At 54.1% G+C, this 9,779-nt stretch overlaps 1 protein-coding gene across 1 annotated transcript; it reads left to right on the top strand.

Moving 5' to 3' along the window:
- Positions 1–3,515: 3,515 nt before the first annotated feature.
- LOC309817844 (uncharacterized protein) lies at positions 3,516–4,362 on the top strand. The gene has a single exon (XM_082682125.1). The coding sequence runs from the start codon at positions 3,522–3,524 to the stop codon at positions 4,206–4,208; it is 687 nt and encodes a 228-aa protein (XP_082538251.1). The 5' UTR covers positions 3,516–3,521; the 3' UTR covers positions 4,209–4,362.
- The last annotated feature ends 5,417 nt before the right edge of the window (positions 4,363–9,779 follow it).

Below are 9,779 nucleotides of genomic sequence, written 5' to 3'. Positions count from 1 at the left end.
GAGAAAGAAGAGACAGAGAGACAGAGGGATTAGGACTGATTCTTAAATCTTTTGTTTTCCAGATACAAGGAAAAACAAAAACAAACCAACAAAACCCAATTTTCTTTTTTCTTTTTTCTTTTTTTTTATTTTTAAAGATGGACATCCATTTGGTAACTTATACCTCTGTCAGCAGGATGGAATCACTGATCTTTTTCTCCCTACCTTCCTTAATTCAGAAACTCTCAGTGAGGCTTCTTATTTCCTTGGCAACCGAGTTATTTGCATACATTACTTGGAGGCCAAAATTATGTTTCCATAAAACGGGGATACTCACTTGTGGATATGAAGTTCTGGAGCTACTCGTTTCCCTTAGGGTGTTGTTCTTAACCTGAAAACTGGACTGCATCCCGAAGTTTTTTGAGTTCCCTCCAATATCTGGCTACCACTCTCCCCATGAACGTTTGCCATTTTCTCCCACCCTTTTGACTTGGCCTCACTGAGAACTAAAATGGCCCTTTGCCTGAAGCTCTGCAAACGGAAGCTAGAGAACTTGACGAAACGGCCACAACGGCTCCTATGGAAACAATCCTCGTGCCTGTTTCTTTGAGAGCCACTCCGAAATTTGAACGAAACACCCGACGACATCATCAGAGGTGTTTCAGACTTCTAAAGTTGCTTCGACCCTGACATCTAGAAATCTCCTTCACTCACTCACTCACTCACTCACTCACACACACACACACACACACACACACACACACACACACACACACACACACACACACATCCCTACACACACGAGTCACCAGCTCAGCTTTAATATGTTCCAAGGAACTTTCAGAGGAGGGAACTCTTGGGCTCCAGAGTAGGCCGCCCCAAAATCTGCCTCCATGCTCTATTGATTATTTTGAATTCAAGTGACTTAAGAACCGGCCAGCACAAGAGGGACACACTGGCCCGCCTTTCTGTCCTCCTGCGGAGGAAGATCTCAAGTGAAGACATCTGCTTCCATGCATGTCCATGATTCTCAAATGGTGTAGTGGGGTTTCCTGGGTTAGGAAAAGGAGGGGACATCTTTTGCCTGGAAAAAAAGGCCTGTTTCTCACACAACCTCCTCCCATCCCTTACCTCTCTCCCTCCTTCCCTCCCTGCAGTTTGGAGGGGACAGCCTAAGGGTGGGGAAATTGGGGAAAGAAAAAAGACAAAGCCATTCATTAAAGAGAAGCTCGAGGCAAAGTCAAAGGCTCCGACTTGACCGGAGAGCTTTCTGCATTTGAATGGAGCGATTGAACGAGGCCCTGCCGAATGAATCGTCCGGACCTCCCCTCCCCTCCCCCGCTCCTGGCAAAGGTCAGTCCAGGGGACTTAGGAAGGAGCTCTGGAGAAGGAACGGGGGTGGGGGTGGGGGTGGGGGCGGGACCAACAGACAATAGCCGCTGCCTGCCTGCCTGCCTGCCTGCCTGCCTGCCTGCCTGCCTGCCGGGCTGAGGCCTGAGGCCTGAGGCCTGAGGCCTGAGGGTCACCACGCTGGCTCCTGCAACACAATCCCTTCCGGGAAACTGCTGTGATGACTGTTTGGCAGTGAAGGATCAACTCTGAACTCTCTTGGCCTATTTCTGCAAAAGGCCCGAGCCTCAGCTACGACAGATTCTCTGGGTTTCTTGGCACAGGGACTGACCCGCACCCTCCCGTCCTGTCAGATCCTCCTTTGTACACACGCCTCCACTCACTGGAAGGGTTCTTTGGCCTCGTCCAGAAAACGAACACACAAAAAGAAACCCACAAACAAGACTGAAATGATGTGTTGGTAGTTATGGGAAAGAAACCTGCTCCTCTCACACACCTGAGGGCAGGAAGCGAAGGCAGGTTCTCGGCCGGAGGGGGACGGGGTGAACCGAGGTCGGTCAGCGCCCCCCTCCCCCCGCTTCTCTCCCGGGTGACGTGGGCCCCCCTTCCCCGCCTCTCTCTGCGCCCCCCATCCCCACCCCGCCCTGGTTCTGATATTTCACTCGGGAAACTTCTCTAGGCCGGCCGAGATGCCAGCTTGCTGTCCTGCCGTTTCATGTCCATCTCTATCAGCCATGTCCAAAAGGCACGGGAAATCATGGACAGCAGATAGCGCACCCAGAGTTGTGTGTGTGTGTGTGTGTGTGTGTGTGTGTGTGTGTGTGTGTGTGTGTGTGTGTGTGTTTTGCTGGGGTTTCTGTCTGCGTGTGTGTTTGCTTTTGGTTTGGCTTTTTTTTTTTTTTTTTCTTCGATAAACTCGCCCCATTTGGGAGTCGGGTGGAACACGGCGGGTGTCTCCTGGCCTGCCGCCCTAACAAACCCCAAAGAGACTCATTTTGGGGTCTCGGCCAGCCAGGTCCCCTTTCTTGGAATTCTGGTTTCATAAATCCGTCTCGTGTCCATGGAATTCTCAGGTCCAGCCATCGACCCTAAGGACGGGGAGGGAAGGTTTTGTCCCGGGGACATCTTCCTTCCTTGCCCGCCTCCTCGGGGTTCCGGACGCTTCGGTATGCTGATATGCCGTGCCCTCCTCAGCTCCACCCCGACCCCCACCCCAACCCCCCAACCCCCCACCCCCCCGTTTTTGGGAACTCTGTGAACAGGGGTGGTGTTTTTCACAGCCAAACACACTCTCACCGTAAGACCCGGCCCTCGGAGGACTCCTTGCTATGAATGGACCCGAGGTGACGCGGGGAGTCGAACGGCTGAGGTCCACGCAGAAACCTGCACGCGGACCTTGACAGTGGCGGTTTTATTCCTCACTGCCAAGAACTCTCTCGGAGGTGACCGAGACATGTCTTTCAGGAGGTGAATGGACACGTACGTAGCCTGGGGACGAGCCGTAGGTAACATGCTTTCTCGGAAGAGAAAAACCATGGACGGGATGAACAGGTCAGCGGGGTGGTGGTGGATGGTGGATGAGTAGGCGGAGGGCAGAGGACGTTTAAGGCAGGGAAACTCTCCAAAGGTAGGATCCTGATGGTATGAAAGCAAACGTTTTGCATAGGGCACTACCTGAGATGGGGTGAATCGAAGGGACCTACCTCTATGGGCCACCACCCCCTCCTCCCCACCATGAAAGCGCCCCAAGCAAGCCTGCTCTTTTTGCCCCAGTTGAAGACCCTTGCTAAAGCCAGAAGGCAAAAAATGACCATGAGAAATCTGACCAGCCGTCGCTTGGGACAAGAGTGAGGCCAATGAATCCAGTGAAAAGTTGACAGAGGGGCCTGGGTCCCTCGGCTCGACCCCTTCACGGAGAAGCCAAAGCCTTTTACGCAGGGATGAGCTTTGACACACCTAGGTTTCTTCGGCCAGTGCGACGTTCATGAAACACGCTAAGGGAAAATGATCGATCGATGTGTTTGCCGTCTGCCTGAGCGCACGCGATACGAAATAGAAACCGGGGGAGGGGGTGTGTCTAATGGGAGAAACCTTGGAAGGTTTTTGCCCTTAGGGTGCCTTGGTCTGGGGTTGACTTGTGTGCGCTGAGAACGAGGGCCGTTATTGAAGACCCTGTGCAGATTTTGGACACCATGATCCATGGAACCCTGAAGTTTTGGAACCTAGAAATCTTTTGGTCTGCATTTGAGTTGGAAATCTTCTCCTTGACAGAAAGAAGCACACAGGAGGAGGAGGAGGAGGAGGAGGAGGAGGAAGAGGAGGAGGAGGAGGAGGAGGAGGACGAGGAGGACGAGGAGGACGAGGAGGACGAGGAGGACGAGGAGGACGAGGACGAGGACGAGGACGAGGACGAGGACGAGGTGGAGGAGGACGAGGAGGAGGACGACGAGGAGGAGGACGAGGACGGGGACGAGGTGGAGGAGGAGGACGAGGAGGACGAGGAGGACGAGGAGGACGAGGAGGGGAAATGGAACTGCATGATGAGCAGATCAGCTTTTCGATGTCAGCAAGGCACCCGCCGCCCAGTTCTCTGGGTGAACTGTCTTGATCTTGCACATCTCTACCGCCTCCGAAATGTGAACACAGCCTGCGATGGCCTGACTGAGACTAAGGCCAGTGGACTGGATGAGGTAGACCCTGAAACCAAAGGGAAGGAAAAAAAAAAAAAAAAAAAAAGAAAGAAAGAAAAAACAGAAAAACCAAAACGGAAACAAACAAACAAACAAAAAAACCCAAAAAATAACAACGGGGGAGGGGAGGGGGAAGTGGTCTCTTTAAGAATACAAACCGGTGGAAGGGCTCCCTCACCCAAACACTAATTCGCCGTCTCCTTCGGGACCAACACGAATCTTAAAAGTCTTTCCCCACAGATAATAAAAAGCCTTAGCCATCGGAGGAAATAAACGTCACCTATTCCAACGGTTCTTTATAAATAAGCAAGAGAGCGAATTTTCGATTGCACTACCTGCTTCGTGGCTGACTAAAAGTTTTTAAATGAAAACTATGAAATCTCTGGTCATGTCGATCTCTAGGTAGGTAGGTAGGTAGGTAGGTAGGTAGGTACGTACGTACGTACGTACGTACGTACGTACGCACGCATGAGACAGACCCACAGACATTTTGGAAAAGGACTGGGGAGTGGCCTAGGGCCAAACAGGCCTTGCCAGCTAAAGAACAGAGGCCCTGGGGGCCTGAGTCTCAGACACACACCCGCACACCCACCCACCCACGTACACACGCGCGCGCACGCACACACACACACACACACACACACACACACACACACACACACGAGGCTCTCGGGAGTAAAAGATTAACTTTACCTCTGTTGACACCACGACTATACCTAGTTGTCCCAAGACGAGGAGCTCCACTGTACATTTAACCCTTATCTGTTCCTGTGCTTTCTTGCAGAAAATTCTCATGTGCTTCTTACCCCTCGTGGAAGCGCTTGCTATTCCCCATAGGTAGCCACCGTGCAACCAGCTGCTGCAGATCCGAGAATTTGGAGGATTTCTGGAAAGGATCGGTGATCCCGAGACAAACTCTCCCTTCCGTGATCAGAGCAACTCGGGGCGGTGTCTCTCCCCCCCAACCCCCCCCCCCCGCCCCCCCACCGCCTTCTCCCTTGTGTACCAGCTATCTCTTTTAATAAAATAATAGTAATGATAATGATAATAATAATAATAAAATAAATTTTAAAAAAAAGTTTTGCTTTGCTGACCTTAGAGTCTTGTGGAAGCGATCTTCGTTTCTATGGCACTGCTGTGCAAGAATCTGGGAAGGCCCTGGTAACAGGTACGTCTGTAGCTACCTTCTAGAGCTGGCCTGTTCCTACGTACGGATCCGAGTGCCACAATTAACTTGGGAAAGAGCTCTCTTGAAGGGCTTAGGAGGAAGCACTCCCGAATTATTCAGTCTACTAGAGAGGGACCCAAAGGGTTTTGCAAGTTCACGTGATCTAGGATGAACCCTCCGGCTGAGAATAGCCAGGGTCAACGTATGGGTTTTATGAAACTAGGCATGTCTTTGGGGTGATCGGCATTCGAGGTCATCCTTTTCTTCTATCTACGTCGACCCCAAATCCAATAAGTTCACGGGAGTGAACCAAGTTCGTCAGCAAGGAAAAGAACTTGGGGATGATGGCTGACACCGTCTAAAGTCTCAGGAAATGTTCACGGGTCATCTCGTCGTCATGGGATTTAGAACAAGTGATGTCGATAGCTCTAGGTGGAGGAACTCCTTAAGAAAGGTTATGTTTTTTGGTATGTCTACTTAAAAACAGTTTCTCCCAGACCTTTTGGGTCACTTTAGGAACTTTAGTGTTGGTGTAAGCGGAATGATGGGGAGGGAATTCGTGGAACGTCTAGATCGTTTCCAAAGATGACCTACGGAAACGTTCGTGGCTCAACAAGTCTCAGTGGACCTACGTCGGTCTCCTTATTACAGAAAGACTAAAGATGTTCCGATGTATGAGTCCACACCTCTAGCATCACTTTGGGGAAAAAACATTTTAAAAAAGTGATGCTGCGTGAAAATGTACGCTTCTAGGCGTGATGAAATGGAATCATCCATTTGCCGGTCCAGAAACACTGGTGTCACAGACCCCGTTCACCATGGCTTCCTAGTTCCTGTTCGTGACCGATTCAGGTTTCTAAGCGTTCCGAATTCTTATTGTCTTTTTTTTCCTTTTCCTCTCCATTCTTGTCTCAAAGAACTGTACGTTCCAAAAATATTTTTTTTTACCTACCAAATCATAGATTGTCTGTTTGTTCCAAAAACTTTTAGGTTGAGAGATTTTTTCTTTCTTTCTTTCTTTCTTTCTTTCTTTTTCTTTCTTTCTTTCTTTCTATCTATCTTTCTTTCTATCTTTCTTTTCTTTCTTTCTTTCTTTCTTTCTTTCTTTCTTTCTTTCTTTCTTTCTTTCTTTCTTTCTTTTCTTTCTTTTCTCTCTCTCTCTTTCTCTTTCCCTCTTTCTCTCTTTCTTTCTTTCTTTCTTTCTCTCTCTCTTTCTTTCTGTCTTTCTCTCTCTTTCGCTCTTTCCCTCTCTCTTTCTCTCTATCTCTTTCTCTCTCTTTCGCTCTCTTTCTTTCGCTCGGTCTCTCTTTCTCTCTCTCTTCCTTTCTCTCTTTCACTCTTTCTCTCTCTCTTTTGCTCTTTCCCTTTCTCTTTCTCTCTCTCTCTTTCTCTCTCTCTCTTTCTTTCTCTCTTTCGCTCTTTCCCTCTCTTCCTCTCTCTTTCTTTCTCTTTCTCTTTCTCTCTCTCTCTTTTGCTCTCTCTTTCTCTCTCTCTCTTTCTCTCTCTCTTTCTCTCTCTCTCTTTCTTTCTCTCTCTGTCTGTCTCTCTCTCTCTCTCTTTCTTTCTGTTTCTTTCTCTCTCTTTCTTTCTCTCTCTCTCTCTTTTTCTTTCTCTCTCTCTCTTTCTTTCTCTCTCTTTTTCTTTCTTTCTTTCTCTCTCTCTTTCTTTCTCTCTGTCTCTGTCTCTCTCTCTCCCCCTCTGTCTCTCTGTCTCTCCCTCCCTCTCCCTCTCCCTCTCCCTCCCCTCTCCCTCTCCCACTCCCACTCCAACTCTCACTCTCACTCTCTCTCTCTCTCTCTCTCTCTCTCTCTCCCCTCTGTCTCTCTGTCCCTCCCTCTGCCTCTCCCTCTCCCTCCCCCTCTCCCTCTCCCTCTCCCACTCCCACTCCCACTCTCACTCCCACTCCCACTCCCACTCTCTCTCTCTTTCTTTCTGTCTTTCTTTCTTTCTTTCTTTCTTCCTTTCTTCCTTCCTTCCTTCTTTCCTTTCCTTTCCTTTCGTTTCCTTTCCTTTCCTTTCCTTTCCTTTCGTTTCCTTTCCTTTCCTTTCGTTTCTTTTCCTTTCCTTTCCTTTCCTTTCCTTTTCTCTTCTCTTCTCTTCTCGTCTCTTCTTTTCTTTATTTTCCCTAACGAAAAGGTTCAGTTTGGGCCTCCAGTTCACTTTCCTCGCTGGGTTGCTTGTTTTCTGGAAGCTGAGCGGTGAGAGGCCTTGGTCTGTTTTGGATAGGCTCCCCTTACGGGATGTGCTTGGGCTTGTCCTAGGCCTTTATACGTCCACGTATACCTGTGCCACAAGCACACGCGATGCACGTACGTATACTATACGTGCACGCTTTTTCCTTTGTTTTGAAGGCCAGAGTAGTTGTACGGCTTGACTTCTTCGCTGGTATGGTTTGTCGTGGTCTCGGTGGGGCTACAGTCCGTTGTCGATACTTACCGCACTCCACACACACACACACACACGCACACGCACACGCACACGCACACGCACACGCACACGCACACGCACACGCTCGCACTCGGGGTGTTGCATTGAGTAGATGTGCCCGAACTCAGTTTCTTTAGTGGATGGCTATGGACTCCACCCTCGCCCCCCCCCGCCCCCCCACCCGCCCGCATTCCCCCGAGCCCCGCCTCCCCCAACCCCCACACCCACGCCCACCCCCGCCCGTGGACTGTGGTCAGTCCATTTTGAAATCCATGTTTTCTCGTGACCGCGGGTGCGTTTTCCCCACCCACGCACCCATGTGTTGTCTTTGGACTTTGTCGCCGTCCGGGCAGAGATAGTTGTTTGTTTCCGCTTGTATGTGTGGGGTCGGAGGGTATCCTTCCTTTCCTTTCTAGGTTCTGGGCTTTGCGTGTCTGCTTCCGACAGACCTCCACCGTTCGAGAGAGGATGAATTCCTGCGTTGTTCTCTGAGTGCTTGCCTGGTTTCGGTTTGCCAGTCCCCGCCTTCCCTCCCTCCCTCCCTCCCTCCCTCCCTCCCTCCGTCCGGGCAGCCGGGGATCTTGCTCGTGACCCTCTGGGAACCCCGTGCCGGCCGCCCCGGGCCCCGCCGGCGTCTCCGTGGGATTTGCCCCCGCCGAGGAGTCGCGTGGGGAGCGCGTTTCCTTCGAGGCGGCCTCCCGGCGACGTCTTCCCAGCTTCCCCGGCCACCACCCCCCCCCCCCCCGTCTGCTGCCGGGGTCGCGCCGTGTCGTGCCGTCCCGGGAGCTAGCTCCGAGACGGACGCCTCGGGGCCGCGCCAGACGCCCGCCGGCTCGCCCCGGCGGGCTGAGCTCGGGCGTTTGGGCGGCCCGGCGCTGCTGCATCCTCGGTGGCCGGCCGGCGACAGGGAACCCGGCCCGGGGACGTTGGAGCCGTTGTCGGGAGCCACCTGGCGGCCGCTTTTATATTGTCCCTTGTCTCTGGAGCTTCGGCGACCTTCGTGAGGGCTGTGACTCGGCCGCCGGGCCCGAGGCAGAGTTCCGGGAGCCGGGCGACGCTGGCGGTGACTGTCCCGGTGGCGCCCAGGCGTGGGCGCCTCCTGCTGTCGCTTGAGATTGGGCGTGCAGGCCTATGAGGGTGTGACTGTCGCCGCGCTCTCCAGCCGGTCTGTGGGGCCGCCTGGCCTGGTCGACCAGCATCCGGCCGCGGGGACCGACCCGGCCACCCGACCCTCCATCCTTCCTTCCCTCCCTCCCCCCCCCACACCGCCCGGTCCCCACAGCGCCCCGCTCCGGAGGTGGGGACCGGCCCGTGCCCGTGCCCGAGCGTTTAGGCCGGTGGAGGGCGCGACGGGCTCGTTGGTGGGCGCGCGTGGGTCCCGGTGGTCGGATTCTTTCTGACCGATGCTTTTCCGAGTCGGACTCCGGAGGTGGGGTGGGGACCGGGCTGGGCCGCGAGGGGTGACCCGGAGAGAGAGGCCCGGGCCCGGGTGCGGTCCCTCGTGGGCTCCGGTCGCCTGGGAGGTGCCTCCGTGCGAAAATGTTTCCAAGTCCCCCTGGGTCCGGGGACGCGGACGGGCCGGGACCTGCTCGTGCGGGTGGCCGGGGAGGGCGCACCCGGCCCTTTAGCGGGCCCACGTGGGTCCCGGTCGGCGGACGCGACTTTTTCTCACCCTCCCCCGCCCCCTCCTCCACCGCGAGTCCCGGCCGGGGTGGGGGTGGCGGTGGGGACCGGCCCGAGTCGTACTGGGTGGCCCGGATAGGGCGGCCTGGGCCCGGGCGCGGTCCCTCGTGGGCCCCGCTCGTCAGAGGCGGCAGAGTGGGATAGTTCCTTTTCTGTAACCAAGTCTTCGCCCGGGGACTCGGAGGGACCGCGGTACGGTACCTGCTCGCGCGGGCGATCCGGGGAGGGCGACCCCGGCCCGCTCGCTGCCTCTGCCACGTTTTCCCGCCCCGCCCCGCTCCACTCTGCCGCCCCCCCCCCCCCCCGCTCCTCGGGTCGACCAGATGGCCCCGAGAGAGCTCCGGGGCTGCTGTGGATGGGGAAGTGTTGGGGAGAGGTAGCCGGGCCGAGGTTCCGGGGAGCCCCCCGAGGTTCGTGGATGGGCCCCGCTGCCGGGCGCCGTGATTTTTTTCGCCTGAAATGGGCCTTTTTTACCACCAGGT

This window comes from Grampus griseus, assembly GCF_964374135.1.
Source record: "Grampus griseus genome assembly, contig: HAP1_SCAFFOLD_746, whole genome shotgun sequence".
NCBI classification, from domain to species: Eukaryota; Metazoa; Chordata; class Mammalia; order Artiodactyla; family Delphinidae; genus Grampus; species Grampus griseus.
Note: the sequence above shows the minus strand (reverse complement) of the source record. Positions and strands in the feature narration are given on the sequence as shown.

Coding starts and splice junctions, on each gene's coding strand:
- LOC309817844 (XM_082682125.1), top strand. CDS start 3,522: ATGATCCATGGAACCCTGAAGTTTTGGAACCTAGAAATCTTTTGGTCT.